Source organism: Brassica oleracea, chromosome C9, assembly GCF_000695525.1.
Source record: "Brassica oleracea var. oleracea cultivar TO1000 chromosome C9, BOL, whole genome shotgun sequence".
NCBI lineage: Eukaryota > Viridiplantae > Streptophyta > Magnoliopsida > Brassicales > Brassicaceae > Brassica > Brassica oleracea.
In genome coordinates this window covers 10,649,893-10,675,142 of record NC_027756.1, presented here as the reverse complement: position 1 = coordinate 10,675,142, position 25,250 = coordinate 10,649,893, and the positions used below count along the sequence as shown (strand labels likewise).

General features: G+C 34.8%; 5 protein-coding genes across 5 annotated transcripts; 2 read left to right on the top strand and 3 right to left on the bottom strand.

The window, feature by feature from the left end:
• Positions 1 to 6,128: 6,128 nt before the first annotated feature.
• Positions 6,129 to 7,573, top strand: LOC106316059 (ethylene-responsive transcription factor ERF061). Its single transcript, XM_013753923.1, has one exon. It carries the CDS (start codon positions 6,384 to 6,386, stop codon positions 7,245 to 7,247), a length of 864 nt encoding a protein of 287 aa, XP_013609377.1. The 5' UTR covers positions 6,129 to 6,383; the 3' UTR covers positions 7,248 to 7,573.
• A 1,124-nt stretch (positions 7,574 to 8,697) lies between these two features.
• On the bottom strand, positions 8,698 to 9,370 carry LOC106313445. The gene has a single exon (XM_013751247.1). The coding sequence runs from the start codon at positions 9,311 to 9,313 to the stop codon at positions 8,861 to 8,863; it is 453 nt and encodes a 150-aa protein (XP_013606701.1). The 5' UTR covers positions 9,314 to 9,370; the 3' UTR covers positions 8,698 to 8,860.
• A 4,534-nt stretch (positions 9,371 to 13,904) lies between these two features.
• LOC106315568 lies at positions 13,905 to 14,969 on the bottom strand. Its single transcript, XM_013753334.1, has 3 exons — positions 14,494 to 14,969; positions 14,357 to 14,374; positions 13,905 to 14,243 (listed from the first exon to the last, which is right to left on the bottom strand). Exons 1-3 carry the CDS (start codon positions 14,879 to 14,881, stop codon positions 14,056 to 14,058), a joined length of 594 nt encoding a protein of 197 aa, XP_013608788.1. The 5' UTR covers positions 14,882 to 14,969; the 3' UTR covers positions 13,905 to 14,055.
• Positions 14,970 to 17,873: 2,904 nt separating this feature from the next.
• LOC106316412 lies at positions 17,874 to 19,078 on the bottom strand. Its single transcript, XM_013754295.1, has 2 exons — positions 18,802 to 19,078; positions 17,874 to 18,549 (listed from the first exon to the last, which is right to left on the bottom strand). Exons 1-2 carry the CDS (start codon positions 19,034 to 19,036, stop codon positions 17,999 to 18,001), a joined length of 786 nt encoding a protein of 261 aa, XP_013609749.1. The 5' UTR covers positions 19,037 to 19,078; the 3' UTR covers positions 17,874 to 17,998.
• Positions 19,079 to 22,838: 3,760 nt separating this feature from the next.
• LOC106314301 (glutathione S-transferase T3-like) lies at positions 22,839 to 23,726 on the top strand. Its single transcript, XM_013752198.1, has 2 exons — positions 22,839 to 22,956; positions 23,125 to 23,726. Exons 1-2 carry the CDS (start codon positions 22,839 to 22,841, stop codon positions 23,724 to 23,726), a joined length of 720 nt encoding a protein of 239 aa, XP_013607652.1.
• Positions 23,727 to 25,250: the final 1,524 nt, after the last annotated feature.

Below are 25,250 nucleotides of genomic sequence, written 5' to 3'. Positions count from 1 at the left end.
TTTAGTAAACTTTCATTCGGCTTAAATTTCATATAGTAATATATTTCAACAAGAATTGATGTAAATAAATTTCATAGCCTCTCATGGAAATAGTGGGTAAATATGCATATCCCATTTATATTCCATTTTTCTCTCCAGGAACAAGATAACAAAACAAAAATCACCGAAAGGCTTACATGTGACTGGCTTTAATGATACTTTTTGGATTGATTATGAATGGACCGGCCCCGAGATATGTTCGAAAAGTTATTTATTGACTGTACGTGTCATTGATCACACACCAATATTATATGCGTACATATATGTACACGTCAAATTTAGAATTGAGATTTTAGTTAAAAACGTATCGATTTTGGCTAACACTGCACATACTTTTTTTTTTTTTTTAACACAAACACTGCACATACTTAAAAGACAATCCTATAAACGTATGGTTACCATCCATACAATATAAATCATGACGTATGATTGCGATCCATACAATGTTACTCGTGACCTCCAAAATACATCTTTTCGTTGAATAGATATTTTTAAAAAACTTGAGTGAAAAAAAAAAAATTCAAAAACTTGAGTCTATAGCTAGAAGACTTTCAGATATTTGATGCAAACGGGGTTTGCACATGTTGAGAACTTATCAATTGGTTTTGGCAAAAGGTGTCATATTCGTATATATGGGGAAAATATATAGGCCACAAGAAAGAATTTGAATTAAATGTTTAGATTATTTTTAAACGCATATATATGTCTCAACTTAATTATGATATTTATTTTCGAAATATTATTGTGAAGGTTGGCAACAAGTGAAAATGGTGTTTGCACCAATGAAATTACCAGTGTTTATTTCTTACATTGATGAATTTCAACAACATAAATTTCTTTCCACAACTTTTCAATCTAACATATTCCAAAAATAAAAATAGAATGACTGATAAGTGAATATATGATGCTTGGAGTTCTTCTTTTACTATGTTATATATTAATTTTGTTCTAAGTTTTAGCTGTTCGAATCGGTGTCGTTTTCACAAGCTAAACTAGTTATTATTGGCAAAGAAAAAGAATAAGATTTGAGCTAAATTCTCGACAAAAAAAAGGATTTGAGCTAAATTGATCTAGTAGTTTTACACCCCAGTAAAATTAAATTAAATTTACATTTTAAGTATTTAGTCGTGAATGTATATCTAATCAACGCGACGTCCCGTAGATGAGAAGATATGCATAACACAGAGAATGAAATCATAGACCTCAGGATGGGCGAGAAAATAAATTTGTGGCAGAGAATTTATGATACCATACGGACCTTTTCGAAACAGAAGGTGTCTTGACTCTATGCTCTCTTTCTTTCTTTCTCTTGCCTCGTAAATTTTAAAAGTTTCTTGTGGTCTCCACACGGACTTGTCTTTATGTTGACGAAAATAAATATGAGATTATGAAGAAAAACTCACAAAGAATTAAGAAAATTTTGGAATTGACTCGGTTGGAAAATTTTCAATTAATATGTGCAGATGAGAAGACACAAGTCAGAAGAGGGTTAATTTCAGCTGTTTCTGCATCAAATGTATGTATATTATTAATGTCATATAATGTTGTCAAATTGTGTCTGACATAACAAATTCCCACGAGACTAACGATTTTTTAACATTTGATCAAAAATCCTAAAAAATGATGTTTCGAGTTGTATTATAAATTTTATATAATATTTCTTCCGTTTCATTAAGATAAAAGTTTTAGAAAAAATTTTTGTTTTACAAAGATAATTTTTTTATGTTTTCTATACAAAAATTACAAATTTCAATAAAATTAATGAGTTTATTGAAAGACTATTGATTAAAAAGCATTGAAATTTAATAATTTAAAAAAAGATACATGATTAATGTGTTTCACCAAAACATTCATCTTTAAGAAACAGAAAAAGTATATGCTAATTTTACGGGAAAAATATGTGTCTGACCGTCGAAGCAAATGATAGAATGATATCATTTAGCATCTATCACATATCGCACCACAAAACCAACAGGCAAACATCAACACGTTTCTTATATGGTAACTATAGTCCATAAGAACCAAGAGCTCTTGGTTTAGTGGTATTGGAACTCCGGCTGGAGTGCCCGCCCTGGGTTCGAGTCGCCTTGGCCACCTTCCTGCCTATAACCGTGCGTGCCCGGATGGAAGGCCTCGTGGGGATTAGTTTGAGCTTACCGCCCGGAAACCCCACGGTCATCAAAACAAAAAAAACTATAGTCCATAAGGAGTCAAACGCTCAAATTTTCTTTAGTCGTTTGTACCCAATATATAAGCTAATTACAATTTTAAGACTCTTGCTTCAAAAACGGTATAAATGTTTTTATCAACAAGTGTGAAGGTTCAATAAAAGAGGTGTGAATTTAAAATGTTCACCTTTGATAGAAAATACTACTCTCTTCGGATTTTAATATAAGTCGTTTTAGAGAAATTTTTATGTTCTAAATTATATGATGTTTTCGATTTTCTATGTAAAATTTATTAACACTTAATGTTATATGACTAATGATAATATACATTCTATTTTAGTATTGGTTGATTTGTGGTTAGGTAAATAATTAATGATGTTTTTGTCTAGAAAATATAAAAAATTAATGATTTTTTAATCTATGTGCACAATTTTAAAATGACTTATATTAAAAAAACGCACCAAGTACGTAGTAGATTAATTTTTTTGCTAAAGCCGTAATCAAAGCTGGTACCACCTTATCATTAGCAGCGATTAATCTATTTAAATTATTGGCACACACGACACATTGAATATTAAGGAACGACATTACTTATTGTGTCACAGCTTTTAAAGTATTATATAGTATTGTAGAAATCGTAGCCAGGTTCTTGCTAGTTCAACATCAGCCTAAACCGCGGTCGACGCCTCACGTCGCTCGGTCCGTACACTGACCGAACCTCTCAAAATTTTTCCCTTTATTTAAAACATCGCCCATAGGCGAGGGCTAATTCAGATCTTAGCTCAAGACTACCATAGTCTTTTTTACTAGCTTAGATAAATTCAACACATACACAGCGGAATATCATCTATCATCCATTGGTCTATAACCAATCTAATACTCGTCCGGTCGAATCACTTCAGCTCTTGTAAGTCTACCCAACTACCAACTACCTCAAAGGTAGATCCTAAACCAGAATCAAATCATACAAATCCGAGGTTCTGTTCCCCTAACCTTTCTATCTAGATCTATGCAACATTGCTAGACCATACCTTTGCCACATCCACGGAGCTTGTTAGCTCATTGTCCCAGCTAACTTAGCTGTTTAGCTAGCTCATCCAGCTAGCTGAGCTGAACACTTCACTTGAGGTTCCATCTACTCTCTTCCAGCTGATAGAGCTGCGAGGTAGCTTCGACCAGCTCCCCGACTACTCGTACAGCTTTCTTGTACCTGCATAAACTCTTCCCTTTGGTACTTAGTCATTCAGCCAACCATCCCCACAAACAAAGTACATTTGGGAAGTCTTCAGCTACATTTCTGGCCACTTCCAAAAGTGCTCCAAAAATTAATTAAAATTCATGAAAACTCATGATAAATCCCAACTAAGAGATTCACATAATCAAAATCCAATGAATCGACCCAGATCATATGGATCCTGATCATGAACAGCCCGGCTAAGCCATGGACTTCATTCCTGAACCGGCCAAAGGCCTTAGTTCAGTGCCTCCATGTCTTAAGCGTATGGTCCCCTGGAGCCAAGTCCTCTTATGGACTAATAATGCCCATCAGATCCTAAGTCAATCAACCAACCACCCCACATGACTCAGAACTGATGAATCTTCACACTGCCATGGAACCATGTCCCATTGAACCCGATCAATCTTGCTCTTACAACCGGTGCATCCTTTGATCAATCAGATCAGACACCTTGATCCATCACCTATGGACCATGTCGTCCATCCTTGCCCAAGACCAGATAACACACGGCCTTCTTTGGATAAACACACCCGACCCCATACTTGTGGTCTATGCCACTTAGTACTGGCCTTACTCACCGCCACGGCTTGCTGTTGGTTCCAAACGAATTGGACCTTGCACTCCACATGGTTCCTCATGTACTAGGACCCCATGTGTCTCCTCCATGAGTCGGATCATTGATTCATACCATGATCAGAACCAAGACACACCATAATCCACCATGGATCACTATCCAATGAGTGGCCTCTAACTTCCATCCCACATGGATGAGTTAGATCAACTAAGATCCACCCCTTCTCTAAGGGTCCTGGATCCTTAGTTTACATCACAACATATGGTCTTCAAGGGGCGTGCCATACTTGGCCTTAACCGCACCACAAGAGACAAAAACATGAACTAGGAAGTAATCATAAACATGTTACCTTATACTTGATGGTTGTTGATCTTGTGTCCTCCTTTACCAGGAATGGCCATGATCCTCAAACCCACGTCTTTATCAAGCCCTTATCATATACTTACAGTAATGATAAGATCCATGCAAGGTTCGCTCATCTCTTCCCTTGAACTCCCATGAAACCGATTTCTGCACTGCATTCGCCTGCAAGGTTGTCCATGCCATTGAGAGTGGAGTCAGGCCTTCTCCCTTCTCTCCTGGATATTTGCGTGTGTTCCCAAGACATAGAGGAAGCCTAAGACGTGATCATCCATGATCAAACACAATCACAGGGTCGTTCCTAACTCTCATGAAACTGCTTTCCCACACACCTCTCTCCTTAAGGCTCTCTTGGCCATAGGAAGTGGAATCCGGCCATCCCTCTTCTTCCCTGACTATTTGCGTGTGTTCTCAGGCCCTGGAGGATGCTTTGGGTGTTATTAACACGAATCAGAACCCATCAAAGGGTCGTTCACAACTTCTCCTTTGATCTCTCCCAAAACTGCCTCTTTATAGCCTTCAAACCACTCTTGGTCTTGGATGTTGGATCCGACCAACTCTCTTTGTTTTCTCTGTTTTTCTGCCTGCCTTTTTGTAGAAGAAGGGGTGGTTACATCTTAACCATTGCATCCCTTCGGTATCAATTCTGGCCATTGATTTAATCAATAGTACATATTGCCCCCTTTCGCCTATGGCAGTTACCAGACGTCCTGGAACTGTCAAACCACTCCTGGACATGTCCAAAACAAGCCTACATGGATTGCCCATGCTTCTGGCTCAATCCCAAGAGCCCACCAGCCCATCATCACACCCGGGTCGCCCACATGGCCCGGCCACTGTCCAGACCTGGCTCAACTGCCCAAGAGTTGAACACTCAGTTCAGCTGAGTTGAGCTGATCCCCAGCTGACCCAGTTGAGTGAGCTAGACCATCCAGCTCAGGGAGCTGACCTACACTTCAGTGAGCTACACCGAGCTGCACTGCACTTCACCTAGCTGGTCGAGCTTGCTTACCGCATCGCCCAGCTGTTATACACTGCCTCTAGCTTGCTCCCTTTATCTTCTCCAATCCTTCTAAGTCCCTTAGTTTATTTCCAGACCTAAACTTAATTTCCCATGATCCATTTTGACCATTCACTTCATCGAACTTCACCCGGACCTCATCCAGCTACCGGCTCGCTTGTCCAGCTCATTTGAGCTTGCCTCTACCTTATTTTGGTTAAGTTCCAGCTATCTAATTCCCTTAACCACGTTTTGGACCATGACACGCTTGTCTTTAGGTCGTATGATCTGGCTGGTGCGTCTCCTCGCACCATGGTCCATCCAGACTATCCTATCTAGGACTACAAAAACGTTTAAGAAATACTGATTTCAACCAGTGGTCTACTTTATTTCATCACTAGCTAAATTTCGATTTCACAATTTTCAACACTCTAATTGACAAAGGTTTTTTTTTCCAAAGCAAAGCTTGATTAAAATTAAAGAATATGCAAGTTTTTTTTTGGTAAAAGGATATGCAAGTTTGTGCTTATATTGACAAAGGTTTTTTTCCAAAGCGAAGCTAGTGCTTATAATTATCTTACACTGATTATTAATTAAATAAAATGTTGTTGGAAACATAGTGTCTCAAACTAGAAACATTTAATAAAAATCATGGTGAAAATAGCTTGGCAAACTAAAAAAAAAGTCAAAGAGCTCCATGTGAAATCAGTAAAGCAACATTTCTGGGTTTTCTTCTTCTCTCTATAAATATGTACAAGCTGAACTGAACTTTAATAACCCACAAAGCCATCAAATAGATCTTAAAAATAATTATTTTTCTTTTCATAGCCAATATCTCAAATCACATTTTTCTTCATCACTTTTGAACCTGAAAATTCACCATCACCGTTATCATATTCTTTGATCTTTTTCTCTTTGCTTAAACAAAATTTTTTTTTGCTTATACTCCAAGAATCCGGGACGGTTTCTGCTGACATAATCTTTTGTGTGTTTACAGTTTGAAAAATGGAAGAAAGTAATGATGTTTTTCAGACCAGGTTCAGTCCCAAAATCTCAGAAATAAGAGCTTCTTTGTCTCAGATCATATTAGCAGGAGGACCAAACACGCTCGACTCAATCTTCTCTCTTCTCACTCCCTCCTCCCTAGAGTCCTCCACAACATCCCTAGACACTCTCAATCCTCCACCGCCTCCGCAGCTCGGCTCCTCCGTCTATCTCCAGCAACGAGATCTTATCGAGAGACTCCACCTTCAAAACAGAGCGGTCTCCACTCCTCCTCCTCCTCCTCCTCTGTTTTCCTCATCCGCAGCTTTCGCGGCGAAAAGGAAGAAGCTTTACAGAGGAGTGAGGCAGAGACACTGGGGAAAATGGGTCGCTGAGATAAGACTGCCGCAAAACAGGATGAGGGTTTGGTTAGGTACTTACGAGACGGCGGAAGCCGCCGCCTACGCTTACGATCGCGCCGCCTATAAGCTCCGCGGAGAATACGCTCGTCCCAACTTCCCAAATCTCAAGGACCCGAGCGAGCTGCTCGGACTCGGGGATTCCTCTAAGCTAATAGCTCTCAAAAGCGCCGTCGACGGGAAGATCCAAACGATTTGCCAGAGAGTCAGAAGAGAGAGAGCCAAGAAGAACGGAAAAGGAAGCAAAGATTCTTCCACCGCGACGGCGGACTCTTCGTATTCATCCTCGTCGGAGATTCTGTCTTCTCCGGCGGCAACGGTGACTGCCACTGTCGTTAATTCTGAGGACTCTCCGGCGATGACAGCGGAGGAAGACACGATGATGGGAGTGGATACTGATGGGTTTCTGCTTGCGAGGATGCCATCGTTCGACCCTGAGCTTATTTGGGAAGTTCTCGCCATTTAAATCACACAAACTGTGAATTTTGATCACGATCGTATGGAGAGTAAAAGAAAACTTGGGATTCAAGAAATGATGGGAAGATTAGGGGTTTGGGTGTGAATTAGGGTTTAAAGTAAACCGGATCTTTTGTTAAATAATGGAATATTAAAACTTAAGCCTCGTAGTTTTTGAAAGAGGTTGTGAAAGCTCCTTTTTTTAATTTATAATGCAATCATATCCAAGGACTTTCTGATTGTACTGTGAACCACTATTAATACGTTACAATTTTATTTGAGCAAGGCTTCTGGAGATTGAACACTGGTGCGAAGTTAAAACATGATGTTGGTAAGAAAGCTATTAAATAAGACTGGTGGGAAGGGTAGACAAGCACATGTCACAGTCTCTACCATATGCCCAGTGCTTAGTGGTCCCTTTTATTCCATCCTTCCATTGTGATAAGTCAAAAGACTATTTTTTTTTTCACTCGTTGATAATTTAACATTTGCAACTTGGTAGTATGAACCAAGCAAATTTCGGTCCAAACCATCGTAACAGATCTTGATTTAGTCCATTTGGATATACAATTCTACATTTGGTCCATAATATAAATCCATATGTACATGTACAATTCTACTTTTTATAATAAATTTTCAATATCTCAATCTATCTTTCTTCAGTCGTCTCTTTGGGATCATGAAAATCCACCAACATCAACATTCTTTTTTTGTCATCTGAATTTTATTGATAGACTTAAACGGACGATACATGTTCGAAACAAAGCCGGTGATTGCATAAATGCAATCCCACAGACATAAGTTGACGATCTAAAGAGTACAATCCCAGAGATAAGAACCGGCAGCTTAACTATTACAATCCCAGAGTCAAACACATTAAAACATATAAACAACGTTAACTAGACATAGCAAAAGCCACAGCATCACCATTCTCTTTTATTTTTGTTCTTTTTCTTATATTCCGGAAAACTTCTTGTTATAGTAATTTTCCCCTTTTACAGTGTTTGAAATGGTCTATAGACTAATGTTCTCATTTCTCACTACTAAACACCCTTAATTCTAAAATTTATAACTGTAACTGATAATTTCTTTTCCATTCATCAAACTCGCTATAGCAGATCCTGCAATACTTCCAACTGGTAAAGTTGTTCTTCGATCTTTGCATCTTAAAAACGGTTGATCTCGTCGTTATATTTTTTCTTAGATTTAATTGTAGTTTGGTGGTGATCTTGCAACTCCTTTGGAAATATTACCCTATTGTATATTAATATGAGATTGATCAAATTTTCTCAAATGTGATACACACAAAAGGAAACACACAAATGTGATCACATCGCGAGTAAAATTCATTTTTATCCTTGGTAAAAAATCATGAAATATGAATCACTTGTTTTGAATTTCACTGCTAATTTTCTTGGTAATTGATATGTGTTATATGATCTCTAGTCTTCTCAGTTGGATTTGAAACAAAGGCATTAAAGTATATTCATAGTAGTGAAACTCATATTTGGGACACAGAGACAGCAACCACCTAAGTGGCTTTTTATTCAAAGTACTACGTCTAAGTACTTTATAGTTTATATAGTCTCCCTTAGAAGCATCACGTTTATGGAAGTATTTGATTTAGTCGCTGTCGCTACCGCTGCTGCTTCCACTCTCATTGCCACTGGCATGCCCATCCTTGTTCTTCTTCTTCTTGTGCTCATTTTGCTTCTTATGTTTCTTCTCTCCATTGTTTATGAACATTCCTAGGCCCTTAACACCTTTGTTTGTGTCATGAGTTTTCTTCTGGTGCTGTCCTAAGAGCTTCCCATGTCCATGGCCCTTGTTAGTATCTTGGTTCTTGTGTTGCCCTAGAAACGACCCTAAGCCGTTCTGACCCTTTTGACCATTTTTACCCTTGAATAACCCATCAAGAAACCCACCGTGGCTACGGTAGTTCAGAGTCGGACTATGCCCATATACTGGGCGACTTTGGCTCTGTCCATATCCCTGGTGGTTCTGGCCATAGCTCTGGCCGCTCTGACCTTGAGCCACATCGTAGTATTCTTTCTCACGGGTTTCGTAGTACTGCATTTGGGAAGAGGTGAGTTTTATGATTATATTTGTACTGTGTGTGGGTTTTGGAGTGAGTTGTAGATATCTATATATACAATGATAATTTCTTACGGCTTTCTTGAATTCGAACATACTCCATTTGTTAGTGCTTGTCTTTTATCTTGAACTTATTCTTATTCTTAGTTTAAAGTTATCTACAATTGAATCTATTCGAATGCTTCTTTTTGCCTAATTTGGATGTCTATTTCAGAATTGGTTCTCAGATATAGTTGTCCAAGATTCATATTCTTTGATTCGTATTTATCTCATTGCTCAGTTACAGTGTAAAACTGTGAAAATCTACCCCCAAGTTTGTTTTTTTTAATATTGCAGACTATTAATTATGCTAAAATATACTTCTGCATGCCTCCTTTTTTTTTTCTTTAACGTCACTTATCGTTTGAAATAATATAAGTAGGTAAAGAGATATTGTAGAATTATCATTCCATAGTTGCTTTGCAAAGAAACCGAATGATATAGATAATAATGAGATAATCTCATTATTAATATTTTCATGAGGCATCCATCCTTGAATTCTTATTTGTTTCATTCATACATACTACATAATTTTTATGGCCTTTAGCTAATTGGTCTGTCTTCAACTCTCCGTTTACGTAGTCCAACAACCCATCTGGCATCTGCCCATCTAAAAAAGGAAATCGGAAACAAATAAAATAAAAATGAATAGAATAAATTAAACATTCATGGTTTTCAAGAGTTTTGATCTTAAGTTTGAAGTTCGAACCTTTATATATATATGTTTAGTAACGCGGGTAATTTTCGCTGCTGTAGCCATTGCCACAGCCAAATTTCTTGGCCCTCAAGGTTGGCCCACGATAGGGTCGGTTATCAATTCCGGACGATTCTCTCGAGATGCTGCGGCTAAACAACTGAGAGTAACCTGGAGTAGACATGGTGGTTCCTTTTTGTTTTTGGACAAACATGGTGGTTCCGTTATAATCTGATCTGATTCAGAGTCAGACTTCTCGGGGCATTTTTTTGGCTCATGTATTCTTTTGACTTCATTTCCTCACACGACATCGTTTTCACCTGCAAAGTGTTGTTTTCTTATTTTTCTTTATTGTTTCTCTGCCTTGGTGAATTCTGAGAGCCAAGGTTCCATATTTATAGATGAACTTGTATGCATGAGTTTTGGTATGTAAATGTATGCACATTGTTAATGGATTCCTCAAGCTTTTGTTACATCAAACTATGAATTAGATTCATTTCAAGTGGATACAAGTTTCTTGACCTTCACTGATGATAAAGCACTCGTAAGACAACGGAATAAGTGATAGTTTTTCTTACTCTAAATATTAAGTTTGCATCGGTGCATAACACTAATTTAAAATTATTCTCTCTGTGCATCGTACAGGAGGATAACTCCTAGTTAGATAGTATAATGCAGTGATAAAAAAACCTTCCAAGCAATACACTCTGAAATTGGTAAGGGATAAGCCTTGCACCGAATGAGATAGAAAGCAACAAACGATCAAGGGATGTGGATCAAAAGGTGATACAAGAGGGGCGGAAAGTCTCTTGATACTACCCTATAAAGGCCACCTCTAGATATGACATACTAGATTAGACCAAGTTAGACTGAAGGATATTACACACCAACAATCATAAAAGTTTTGACCAATGGATATGACACACCATGATAAGTGGTTGTAGCGAATGATAAGCTTAGTGGACGCAGTCGAGGGAGGGAACGTGTGGAGAGGCAGATATCTTGGCAGAAACCACCTTCCGGATGGATCAAAATCAATACTGATGGAGCAGCTAAAGGTAATCCGGGTCTTGCCACGGCAGGAGGAGTTCTGCGAGATGAGTATGGAATGTGGCATGGAGGCTTTGCGCTTACTATTGGGATTTGCTCCGCCCCTATGGCAGAGTTGTGGGGAGTATACTATGGGCTGTGCATAGCATGGGAGCGTGGGTTTCGTCGGGTAGAGCTGGAAGTGGATTCAGAGAGTGTGGTGGATTTTCTTCGGACAGGGATTAATGATTCTCATCCCCTGTCATTCCTAGTACGTCTGTGCTATGGCTTCATAACAAGAGACTGGATAGTCAAGATTTCGCATGTGTATAGGGAAGCTAATCATCTAGCCGATGGATTAGCTACTTATGCTCTTTCTTTATCATTTGGTTTGCATGTTTTCGAGTTTGTTCCTGATAGCGTTGGTGATATTTCTTTGGAGGATATTAATGGGATATCGAAACCTCGGCAGTAGGATACTAAACTTGGTGAGAAAGCTAAATACTTATTACATGGAAAATGAAAAAAATCAGTGCATGGAGGAGAGAGAATGTTCTTGAAACAAGCATTCCTTGCATGCAAGAGAGAGAAGTTTTCCATGCAATGAAACACCAAATTTTCGTAACTTCTCTTGGACAGCAAATAAACCACTTGTTTATGAATCTTTTTGGGCTTGTAATTGATAAAAAATGGGTTGGACATGCTATCTAACATCATGGATCAAATTCTGAATGTCTTTCATGCCTATAGCTTCATATACCAGCCCATGATCACATCATACTCCTCTTCTTCAAAAAGATTTGTCCTCAAATCTTGCTCTCCAAAGAAAGAAAAACTTGAATATACACTTCCCAAACAATCTAGCAGATTTGTAGAACATAAATAACAAAACCTTTTTTTTTCTTTTTTTCTTAGAAGATGGATAGATGAGAATGGTGGATAACAGAAGTGAATATCGCTTTCAGAGTGGCTCTGATACCAAATGATAAAAAAACCTCCCAAGGAATACACTCTGAAATTGGTAAGGGATAAGCCTTGCACCGAATGAGGTAGAAAACAACAAACGATCAAGGGATGTGGATCAAAAGGTGACACAAGAGGGGCGAAAAGTCTCTTGATACTACCCTATAATGGCCGTCTCTAGATATGACACACTAGATTAGACCAAGTTAGACTGAAGGATATTACACACCAACAATCATAAAAGTTTTGACCAATGGATATGACACACCATGATCGAAAACAGGTTTGAGAATCACTCTTAAAGTTCCAAGAATATAAACTCAACTCTTATTTTATTTCATGAAGATTACAACTTATTTATAGGATACTAAACTTGGTGAGAAAACTAAATACTTATTACATGAAAAATGATAAAATGAGTGCATGGAGGAGAGAGAATGTTCTTGAAATAAACATTCCTTGCATGCAAGAGACATAAGCTTTCCATGCAATGAAACACCAAATTTTCGTAATTCCTCTTGGACAGCAAATAAACCACTTGTTTATGATTTTTTTTGGGTTTGTAATTGATAAAAACAGGTTGGACATGATCAAATTCTGAATGTCTATCATGCCTATAGCTTCATATATATACCAGCCTATGATCACATCAGGATAATTCGTAATGATGTGGCTGTCACGCTAGAAAATAACCTATACGTAGCGTAGTATTCAAACTTCAAAACTAACAAGTATATATGGCCACACAAAATTGATTAACTAGTCAAGCCAATTGACGCTTTCTTCTTTTTCTTCTTCTTCTTTTCATGAATAGTGGTATTTTTTGCTTTTGGATCAAAGCTAGTACTTTTTTGTATATTCGTGTTTATGTTCAATAATTAGTATGTAGCTGTACTTCTGCTTATATACAAGTACGTATAATATTTAGTGAGTTAGGGTTTGATTGGTTGAAGCTGTGGCTTTTTATTTCTTAGTCTAAGATTTTGGCTTTAAATTTTTAGCTTTTGATTTCATTTATTTTGCTGTAGAAATTTTTTCAGAACACTAAATAAAAACTTTAGAGAAAGTGTTTTCTAAAGCTAACATATTTTTTATTTTAATGTTTTGGCTTTGGATTCAGTTTTAAAAATAAAGCATGATTGCTTTTAAAAATCGCTGTAAAAATTAAAAACTTATATTCAATTTCTGAAATAAAAACATGATTACTTTAAAAGATTGTTCTAGAAATTAAAAAAGCTATCTACAGCTTCTACAGTCACTGCCAATCAACCCTTTAATCATCTAACTAATGACTAAGCTAACATTTAACATAAATCTTAACTAATAATTTATGAGCTTGATGCAATTGTTCCTCTTTCGACGAGTCTCTTTTGAGTCATTCTGTTCTCCAGCATATTTAGCACTAGCTTAATAAATGCTTAATGTTTTTAGATTCCGAGTTTTTTTCATCCAGTCAAAGCTTTGAACAAGATTTTGTTTTTGCTGCAACATACTCTCAATACGATATATACCTTCATGTACTTTAGCATAGCAAGAAAGATAATTCAAATATCAGAGGTAAGAGCATCTAACTAGCGTTGGCGCCACGCATGTGTATATGGACCATAAGCTTGACATTGTCCATAAGTTACAGTCCAAAACAGGTAATAGATGCCAGTGAGTTCTACTCCATCCGTTCATTTTAATAGTCATTTTAGATTCATATACACAAATTTAAAAAATATTTAATTTTGTATATCTTTTAAAAAAAATTATTATTATATTTAAAACCATATTTAAGCCAATAAAAAATAGATTTGAAAAATATAAAGAATCATATAGCATAAAATAATAAATTTTGCATTGTAATACTACAAGGATACTTATTTTGAAATGCAAATGTTATTCTACAATGACAATTAAAATGAAAAAGAGAGAGTATCATTTATAACCCCTAATTAATTAAACAAAAAGAGTAAAATTCCCAAAAAAAAAAAAGAACATATCATTCCGTATTTTACTAGACTGAAGATTTTTCTTGTTCTTGTTGACTTGTTGTTGTTGGAGTTTCCTCATCATTATCTTCAGACTTCCTCAGAGCTTGTCTGAGACCCAACACGATGAACAAATTGGTGAGAGCAAGAAGTGATTCAGCTCCTCCATGTAACCAATCAACGTTCGACAATGAAGTTCCATAATGCACCTTAGCTTCATTTTCATCCAATTAAATATTAAAAAAAAACAGAGAAAATCAATCAGTTTCCAAGATCAACCACCATCAACATTAACTGAGAAATTTATATAACGTGGAAGAAACATACCATATATTCCAGCTGGTACTGCACCGTTTACACCCCAAATTCAATTGATCAAATCACCAAAGCCAAAAAGGAAATCAAGAAACGCTAAACGCTATCAGAAGAGCAAGACGCAAACGCTAAAAACAGGCTCTACTTACTCGTAGCTCCAACGAAGGCAAGCAAGAAGTAGAATCCGAAAAGTGTGAGCTTTGGAGCAGTTTTGGATTTGGTGAGGAAGTAGAGGAAACCTATGTACGGAAACAGAGACACCGCGAAGAGCTGCGATGCTATGCTCTGTGAATCTATGGTTGGAGCCCATGGGTCCACCGGAAACATCCCTCCTGCATCACAAACGATCGAAACTCTCCCATCTTCTCCTCTTCTTCTTCTTCTTTTCTCTTTCGTCTCTTTCAAGTGTAAGAAGAAGCTTTTGTTTCTAGAGATGGAGATACTAGGCTGAGAAAGTCGTCGAGTGTTGAACGGAGACGACCCCACATATTTAACGGCTGAGATTATCGCCGGAGAGTAAGAGAGCATCAGAATCATCTTCTTTTTCTCTTTACTCTCACGGTGGGTGAGAGAAGGAAAATGATGTGGATGAGAGATGACAACAAATGAAAAGAAGATAGGTGGAAAATTTCGTCCCGTTTTGGGTCTTTGTAAATTACATGTGTGCTGTTTCCCCATTTGCTAGATGGTTGCCCGAATTCGTGAATACAAATAGCTTTTTAAATTCAATATAATATAATATTTGCTATGTTTTTCAGATGTTATAATATAATTTTTTTTTTCAAATTGAGTGTGAATTTAATTTGTTATATATTTTCTATATAATTAAATTTATTTTTTGTTTATTTTGACTATCTTATAACATTTTAAAATAGAAAATATCATTTTGAAGTATTTATTAGATTTCTTATTAACAACAACTATAGTAAAAACAGTTAGTGTATGATTTAAATGTCATTTTAGAATAACTAACTATGTACTTTTTATTTGTGAATATCATTCAATTAATATTACATTCGTTTATACATCCAATAATATTTTCTAAAAATAATATATACATGACATCACAAATAATATTTTTTAAAAATGATATATACATGATAATAATTGGTGAAATCACAAAATATTTCATCGTCTAATATATCTTAGAGTAATTCGCCCTGTATATTATTTAACGCCAAACGTGCAAAATTTTGAAATAAATAACTATATTAAAAAAAGTTCAAAGACATTATGAACAAATTTCAATTAAATGATTCAGATAAATTAAAATAGTTAGCCACACCACATATATATAATTGAAATGTCTTGTAAGTCAAGTTTAAATGATTGTTCAATTTTTTGTATATCATTATCTATAAGATACACAAATAGCAAAAAACTGTTAATTACAAATTTTATTTTGTTTTTAGTTATATATATAACATGCTAGCACAAAGTTCTAAGAAATTATGAATAACTTTCAGTTAAATGATCGGTTAAATTCAAACAGTACAAACCACATATTTATATAACTGATATATGATTTGTAAGTCAAGTCTACATGATTATTCATATTTTGTATATAATTATCTATAAGATATACAAATAAAAAAAAAACTGCTAGCTACTAATTTTATTGTTAGTTATCTATAACATGCAAACGATTTTAAAAAAATAATTTAAAACAAATTATTTTTAATATCTGTAAAATGGTTTATCTGTTTTTACAAACGATATAGCTTTCTACATGTTTGATTATGAAAAAAGTAACTACAAATATTTTTTTATCTAAATTTTTTTCTAACATTAACTTTAAAATGAAATTATATTACATGTTTTGTATATCATTATCAATACAATATGCACCTAATGAAAATTACAAATTGTATTTTATTTTTATTCATCTATATAATATATAAGGAAATTTTCAAGTCTCTTCTTTCTTAAACAATTCATTTAAAATGTGAAATAATTTACCAGATTTTACAGTAAATATTGACTTTACATATTTGTTAATGGAAAATCTTAAATATGTTTACAATCTAGAATTAATTTTATTTTTTACTTTAGATTATATTATATATAGTTTTGTATATAATAATATATATAATACACAAGTAAAAAAAATACTAACCACTAATTTTATCTTGTTTTATTATCTATAAAATATGCTAAGGAAAGTTTTTAAATTTTTGTTTTCTTGAAAAGATATTTTCTTAAATAGAAAAAATAATTTATGACACAAATCCGAGCATTGATGACACAATTTCTTTAAATACATATTTGTGTTACCATTATTGTTAAGTATGATTTGTTTGGTTATTGATGTAAATTAGTTTTTAATTAATTTTTAACTAGAATAAATAAATAAAAGAAAATAAATCATTAGCCAATCAAATTAAAATATTTAACTAGAGAGATTTCCTATGATTAATACATCAGCAAAAATCAGTTAAGTGATTTCTTAATTAATATTATCTATAACATACTCAAATAACAAAAACTGCTAGCTACTAATTTATTTCCTAACATGCAAAGGAATTAAAAAAAAATCTTAAACATAATATTTTTAAATATGTATTAAATAATTTATCTGTTTTTACAAACGATAAAGCTTTCTACTGGTTTGATGATGAAAAAAGCAATTTCAATTTTTTATATCTAATATTATTTTAATATTTACTTTAAAATGAAATTATATATACCTGTTTTGTATATCATTATCTATATACTATGCACATATTATTTTTATTTATCGTTATAAGATACAAGGAAATTTTCAAATCTCTATTTTCTTAAACAATTAATTTAAAATGTGAATTTACTTACCAGATTTTACAGTAAATATTTAATTACAGATTTGTTAATGTAAAATCTTAAGTAAGTTTATTATCTAAAATTCCTTTTATTTTTTACTTAAGATTATATTATATATAATTTTGTATATTATTATCTATATAATACAGATGTAATAAATTTACTAACCACTAATTGTATCTTTTTATTATCTATAAAATATGCAAAGGAAAGTTTTTAAATCTCTGTTCTTTTTGAAAATTTTATTTTCTTAAATGGACAAAATAATTTATGACACAAATCTAAGAACTGATGACTCAGTTTCTTTAAATACATATTTACGATACCATTATTGTTAAGTATTATTTATTTGGTTATTGATGTAATTTAGTTTTTGATTTAATTTTTAACTAATCTAAATAAATAAATAAAATCAATAAGTAATCAAATTAAAATAATTAATTAGGGAGCTTTCCTATGATTGATACATCAGGAGAAATCACGTAAGTTACTTCTCAATTAATATTATCTATGAGATACTCAAATAACAAAAACAATAACCGAATTATGAAGGTTGCTAATTTCGATAAAAAGTAGTGTACGGCATTGGAAAAATATGAAAGTAAAATAAAGGATGAAAGTAAAATTTCTGACAAAACATTTGTTCTTGGGAATTTGTTGGCCTTTCTGTTAATAAAATGTTTTCAGCTAACTACTTAAATGGCAAGAATAAAAGTCATACTACAGTAAATAAACAGTGTTTCAAAATAGAAAAAAAACATGACCATAATACTTATTTCAAATACAGTACTTTTAAAGACTTTCTATTCATTAACGAGTTACGCTTACATCAATCAGCAAATTATATAATACTGATCAGGAACAAGATATACCCGCGAGACGACTCGGTGGGAATCGCTCTGACACGGTTTTTCTATCAAGCGAGTTGATCTCTGAGCCAGCCAATTCTATTGACTCTCTTGACTCGGGAATCGTCGTGAGGGATCCCGTCTTGTCGAAAACGACGTAGTATTTATCCATATCTACGCCGTGACATGCCTTAAAGGGAGTGTTTGACTGTTTCTGTCTGAAGATTGACTTTACGAGTTTCTGTAGAGAGCGTGAGATCTTGTTTGATGGCTGCTTTTTTGTCGCAGACGAAGACGTGGTTTCTGACGGTGGAGGAGGAAGGTGAGGCATTGACATGGATCTAGCGGAGGAAGAGATTGCGTTGTCGAGCTGACGATTGAACGAGTTGAGCTCGAACGAGTCATAGAGTGTGCTTTCGCAATCCCATACTTTCTTATTCTTCATCTTATGAACGTTACTCTCGTCTTCTGTGTTTTGTTTCAGGTTCATCACCTTCTTACCCTTGTCTTGAGTTTCTATCCTTTTAGTATTTTCTGATCTTTGAATCGAATGTTTGTCTGTAAAATTAGATTGCTAACTCAATATGAAACAAGAAGTAATCAAGAGAGTGTTCATCAAAATAATTATATAAATGATATAGAGATATAAACTTTCACTTTAATTTCTATATTTACTAGAAAAAGGTTCATGCATGATATAGGGTATAACAAACCTAAAATCGATGTTCAAACTTAATAATTTGGAACCAAATTCAATTACTTTATTGTAATTAAAAACAAAGACTATGATGAGAAAACATAAAAACTCACAATTTCCCATCTTGATTTCCATCACATATGATGATGATGAGGATCTCGGGCTCCTAGATTGATCGTCTTTTGTCTTACCTTGTCTTAAACCCTCAACGATTTTGAGATGCCCTTTAATAGTAGTGAACTTTTGACCATTACTGGTCATCATATTATATTTCTTTGTCTTCTTTTCATCCTCAGTTTTTGTTGCTATCTTCTTTGAGTCTGAGGCTTTTGGTTTAATTATCTCCATCTTTCTTTCTATGGTGGAACCTTATCAACCCTTTACTTTTTCTTTCGGTAGTGGTTATTTGCAGATTGTATATAAACTGAGAGCTATAGAGTTGGAGTGTTTGGTGAAGAATGAAACGCGTAGCGAAATAAATTGTCTATGTTTGAGACTTCAACTGCACACGGTCTCTTCATATGTCATACGTTGCAATTAATACCCTCTCTATATGTTTTATTTATATCTAATATCTAGAAATTTCGAATATAAGGTCGTCAGTATTTCTATGTGGCTATGTCCAAAACCAATTGATGATTTTTTTTAAGGGTTTTAAAACCAACGATGATATATGATGACACTTTCTTTATATAGCATGAATCACTTCTTTTTAGCTTTGTCTTCCCGGAAAACTTATTTTGTTTTTATTTATGTTATATTCACCGAAAACTTGTGCGAGAAGAAATAACTAAAACAATACTCTTCATCGTATCAAACATCTCAATTAGTATTAACAAAATTGTTTTCTGCTTATACGATTCAAACATTTCTATAAACTAACTTCCTATTTTGTTCTAAATTAACCCAACACAGTAACATGCACAACCAAGTTTATAATAACGCCATATTTTGTCAGCATTTTTCATTTCATTTTTAGAAACTATAAACAAATCAAGTTTATAAGGTTCCGGTAAGTATTTCAACGTCTAAACGTTACGACCGTTTACAAAAAAAAAAGAATATCACATGCATTATCGTTTAGAAATTAATGTGAAAATATACCCGTTACGTAATGCGAGGTTCATGGCAGTCTCACGTGCAGAATCTGGAGACAATGCAACTATATATATAATATATGTATTAATATGAACAATATAACATTTTCTTAATTAGTACCTTCAAATATTTTTTATACTGTCAATAATTTTGTTCAGAGACTTTTCAGTTTACAGAACTATAAGTTTAAGAAAAAAATTTTGCTTCAAAATCATTGAAATTTTCATTTTTACGTACATTTAACGTCGTTTGACATTTGAAAATATTTTTTATGTAACTAAGATAAATTGTATAACAAAAGTATTTTCTTAATATATAATATGTAATAATCTAAACATAAGTTAAAATAAAAAAGAAGAAGTCTTTAACTAGCCAACAACGAATTAGGAGGGCGAGCTGTCGTTAGGCCTGGAATTTTTATCCGAGATCCGGATTCGATCCGTGATTCGATCCGGATCCGATCCGAAAATCCGGATATCCGGAGAGGCCGAATCCGGATCCGGATAGTAAAATGTTGGATCCGTCAAAGCCGAATCCGGATCCGGATATCTTGATTTTTTAGTCCGGATATCCGGATCCGTAAATTTTATTAATAAATATTTCAAAAATAGTAATATCTACATATAAAAACTAATTTTATTTAATATATTTTCATTTTTATAATAGTATATATAAATTTTATGTAAATTTTGTAATATTATACATAGAAATAATTAAAAACATTATATATATTTTTATTTTTAAATTATTGTTAATATTTTATATATATTAATATTATTTTTTATTTATTTTAAAGATCCAAATCCGGATCCGGATATCCGCCGGATATTATAATATTTAGAAGGATATCCGACACCCGGATATCCGCGAATCCCGGATCCGAATAAGGATAGTAAAATTATGGATCCGTCGGATAAGGATCCGGATCCGGATATTTTAAAATTACCCGGATACCCGATCCGTTCCAGGCCTAGCTGTCGTATCCCAAAATCATGACGCACTTCAAATCTTTCTTAACATTATGATCGGATCCAATAGTTTTAGAAACTTTTTATTGGTTTGTAAAATAGTAAATACGAACAATGTTTAAATTGTAGTAATAATTTAGAGAAAATACTGCACTAAATTTTGGATCCTCGTTATATACGAAAAATAATAATAATATTGGAGCTTAGTTATAATAATAATAATAATAATAATAATATTGGATCCTAATCCTATGCCTATCATGTGTATGTATGCATATATTTGGTAATGGATAATCAATGAATTAGATTATTGATTGTTACTATTCTTAGTCGTACCCATGCCATCACGCAAACCTTAACCATTTAATTAATACGGGAGATTTTTAGCCACGTTCAATAATACGGAGATCAGTACATGTCATCACGCGGGTCGCGGAGCTAAACTACTTTGTTTTTGACCAAGACCGTCATTAACCCTGAACCTTAATGGGTTTCTTACGGAAAAATATGATTAAAATTAAATCAAAAGAAAAGAAAAGAGGGATTACCGATCCTTAATTTGAGTATTTGGTGATCGATTATTAGCGGGGTTTTAAACCCACGTGTCAGCCTCCTAGTTAAAGTGTTTTTTTTCTATTTTTTTTTTCTTTGTTTCTTTTCTTCTCACTTCGTCGCTCTGTCTTCTCGTGTTCTCCGTTCGAAGGAAAGAGGCGAAACCCATCGAAACCACCACCGATCCTCCACACAGATCACCACTGATCCTCCACCGATCAATCCTCCACCGATCGAAACCACCACCGATCCTCCACCGATCATCCAAACCACCACCGATCCTCCGCCGATCGAAACCACCACCGTTCGAAGTAAAGGTTCGAAACCACCACCGATCGAAACGACTACCGTTCGAAGGAAAGGTTCGAAACCACCACCGATCGAAACCACCACCGTGTCTCTGTCTTCTCGTGTTCTCCGTGACAGAGGAAGGATCGAAACACACCATCGATGGAAACCCACCACCAAGGCCGACGATTCCTCTGTCCCTCGATTCCTCTGTCGATCGATTCTTCAAATCTTCTCAGTTCCACGGCGAGTCCCTCGATTCCTCTGTCCTTCTTCAAATCGTTTGATGTCTCTCACTCTATTTCTCTGTTATTTTTGTAGGATGTCATCGGGATTGTAGCAAAACTATCAAAACTCTCTGAAGGTATGTCTAAGTCATCATCCCCTTCATTAAGTTCTCTTGTTTTCATCTGTGATCTTATTAGTTGTTTATCAGTTTTGTTTCAGTTTTGTAGTTACCGGAGCAATTGAAGCTGTTGAGAGACTTAGAAGATAATAGAGGGCCACGTTCTTGTTGAGACAGTGAGACTGGAGCAATCAAAGCCGTGTGTTTCATCAGATTGATGTCACTGATCCTGAGAACAAGAACGGCTTCTACTCTGGAAGGTATACTTTCCATTGTTAATTTTTAAAAGATCTATACTATTTGATAGAGGCTTGTTCAATGTCGTCCAAGTAAATAGTTTCAACAAGTTTTATTTAAATTTTTGGGCTTATAGTTCAGGGAGCAATGAGGCGGACCAGAGGAGAGTAACTTGGAAGTGTCTGAAGCTGGTCCTGATTGCAAGTCCAGGTAACGTTCTATTCCTAAAAGCTTTTCTTGCTTTTATCTTAATTGATTGCGTTTGGTAGTAGTTGATAGAGTTTAAGATCATCTGGTTGTGAGAATTAGGTTGTGGTTAGGGTTAAAGCGTGTGATGAATGCGTCTGATTAATGTTTCAATAGTGGATATAACTGAATGCTTGTTAGATACATGTCAACTCACCTCAATGCTTGGTCTATGTTTCATGTTCTGCTTGTGTTTAATGCTTGTTTTAGTGTTACTTTAGGAGATGGTTAGGTAATAAATATCTTAGATATATGTCAGTTCAGCTCTTATCATCTTCTTCTCTTTTCATCTTTAAATGAGGAGCCGTATCTTCCAACATCTTCTTCTCTTTTCATCTTTAAATTCGAGTATCATTCTTGTCTTCTTCTCTTCATCTTCCAACATCTTATTCTCTCTTCTTTATCATATTAGAATATGGATTCGTATAATCCATATAGCCAGGCCCCCAATTTTGTTGATCTGCTTAACAGTCAACAAGATAGTCTCCTTCCTGAACTCGGTTCATCGCAACTCCCTGTCTTTAGTACCCAATGTATAGAAACATCAACCTTCTGTGAAGAGTCACCTACCCAGCGCAAAGAAAGAAAGAAGTGGACTCCCTCTAATGATCTAGTGCTCATTAGCGCCTGGTTAAACACCAGCAAGGATCCTGTCGTAAGCAATGAGTAGAAAGCAGGTGCTTTCTGGAGCCGCATTGCAGCTTACTATGCAGCTAGTCCAAAGGTGGAAAGGGGTGATAAGCGAGAACCTCTTCAGTGTAAGCAAAGGTGGCAGAAGCTGAACAATCCTGTGTGCAATTTCTGTGGATCCTATGCGGCTGCAACAAGACAGAAAACAAGTGGTCAGAGTGAGAGTGATGTTGTGAAACTGGCACACAAGATCTTTTTCAACGATCACAAGCTTAAATTTAACCTTCACCATGCTTGGGAGGAGCTCCGCTATGACCAGAAATGGTGTGAGCATGCTAGTAGTAAGCTTGGTGGAAGCACTAAGAAGAGAAAGTGTGAGGATGGAGCAGAAACAACAAGCTCTCAAACAACTATCAATCTAGATGAGCAACCTACCAAACGTCCAGCGGGTGTTAAGACTGCGAAAGCAGCTTCTGCAAATAAGCCAATAGTAGATAAGGAGGCTGCGTTAAAGTTTCAGACCACGTGCTCTATTAAAGAGAAAGACTTGGGCCTGAAAGAGAGACTTTCGAAAATGGATCTGCTTAACAATCTCATTTCAAAAAATGAGCCACTTTCTGAAAAAGAAAAAGCACTAAAGACTAAGCTTCTTACAGAGATGCTGGATAACTAGTAGGAATGTCTCTGTGGCATGTTTAAATTGAGTGTATTTGGTGTATGTGTCATGTTCTGTTCATGTTCTTGTGTTATGTTATATTCTGTTTATTTGGTGTATGTGTCTATGTATCTTTGATCCGTTCTGTTTTATAATAAACTGTTTCGAGTTTATGTGATATGTGATAAACTGTTATGTTTTATAATAAATTGTGTATCTTATTGCCTCTCTTTCCGTTTGCAGAGTGAAAGAAGGCAGGACACGAAGGAGACAAAATGCAAGTTGTATGTGACAGGAGAGATGTCTGACGAGTGTTGTATGTTTGTGTGTCACAAGTTGAAGTTGTATGTTTGTATGCAAGTTGAAGTCACGAGTGTTGTATGTTTGTGTGTCACGAGTTTTGTATGTTTCTATCACGGGAATCAGTTTGTGTTTTGCATTCTTGTGTTTTGTATGTATGTGTCACGAGTTTTGTAGATGATTGTTTTACTCTTCTCTCTTGCTCTATATAAAGCATTGCATTGTAAGGTTTGTATACATATCATCATCACGAACACTCTCCTTCCATTCTTATCATCATCACAAACACTCTTGTTTGCAAAACACAAGCCATTCTCCTTCCATTCTTATCATCATCACGAACACTCCTGTTTGCAAAACACAACCACTCCCCTTCCATTCTGATCATCATCACGAACATAAGCCACTCTCCTTTCATCATCACATTTTTCTTCTCTTCTCCTTGAAAACAAATTCATTCTCTCCATAACATTCGTGATAGACAAATGCATCAACAACTCAAACATGATCTGGTTGAACATTTATTGGGTAAATTTGGACATGATGAAAACAACAACTGAGTTCAGAATGTTTCTTTCAAATTATTTTCGTTTATTTTAGTAATCCTTGTTTTTTTTTAATTTGAAAATCTATATTTAAAATGTTCTCTTTTATTATGTTTTATTTAATAAATAATTTATCTTAAAAAAAAAAATCTAAGAACCCCTAATTAAGAAACAACTATTGGAGCCCACATTTTTAATAGTTTTTTAACTCAAGTTCTTAAGTAAAAAAAAGTACAATCAATTAATTACAAAAACATTAAGAATCTATTTGGGGTTATAGGGTTAATGTTGTTCTAATAACTACTTGTTTATAACTCTTTTGGGCCCAAACCCTATGATATATATTTGTTCAGCCTCGTGGTCCTCGCTCGTCCCTTAGTTTAAGCGACGTGACTCTAATTTTTTTTTTGACTGAACTCTAACATACTTGCTTAAACAATAGAATTGCGCTGTTATATATCTAAGTTGGACGCGAAGCAATCTACACAAATCATTTCTTATAAATACATAAATCTGAAACATAGCAGGAACAAGCTGGCCACGTCTACGTTACTATATATATAGGCATTATATAGATCTAATTATTTATTTACATGCAACGTGTTTTCTTTCTAGTTTTTTATATTCTTCATATTAAACTATTTTTTTCTTATTATACAGCTGAAAATTAAAAAAAACAAAATAATAAAAAGAAAAG

Bases quoted from the DNA above. Each gene is read 5' to 3' on its own strand.
- LOC106316059 (XM_013753923.1), top strand. From the start codon at position 6,384: ATGGAAGAAAGTAATGATGTTTTTCAGACCAGGTTCAGTCCCAAAATC.
- LOC106313445 (XM_013751247.1), bottom strand. From the start codon at position 9,313: ATGCAGTACTACGAAACCCGTGAGAAAGAATACTACGATGTGGCTCAA.
- LOC106315568 (XM_013753334.1), bottom strand. From the start codon at position 14,881: ATGATTCTGATGCTCTCTTACTCTCCGGCGATAATCTCAGCCGTTAAA.
- LOC106316412 (XM_013754295.1), bottom strand. From the start codon at position 19,036: ATGGAGATAATTAAACCAAAAGCCTCAGACTCAAAGAAGATAGCAACA. The intron at 18,550-18,801 runs GTGAGTTTTTAT...CTAATTTTACAG, and splicing joins GGAAATCAAGATGGGAAATT to ACAAACATTCGATTCAAAGA.
- LOC106314301 (XM_013752198.1), top strand. From the start codon at position 22,839: ATGGATTCGTATAATCCATATAGCCAGGCCCCCAATTTTGTTGATCTG. The intron at 22,957-23,124 runs GTATAGAAACAT...GCCGCATTGCAG, and splicing joins CCCTGTCTTTAGTACCCAAT to CTTACTATGCAGCTAGTCCA.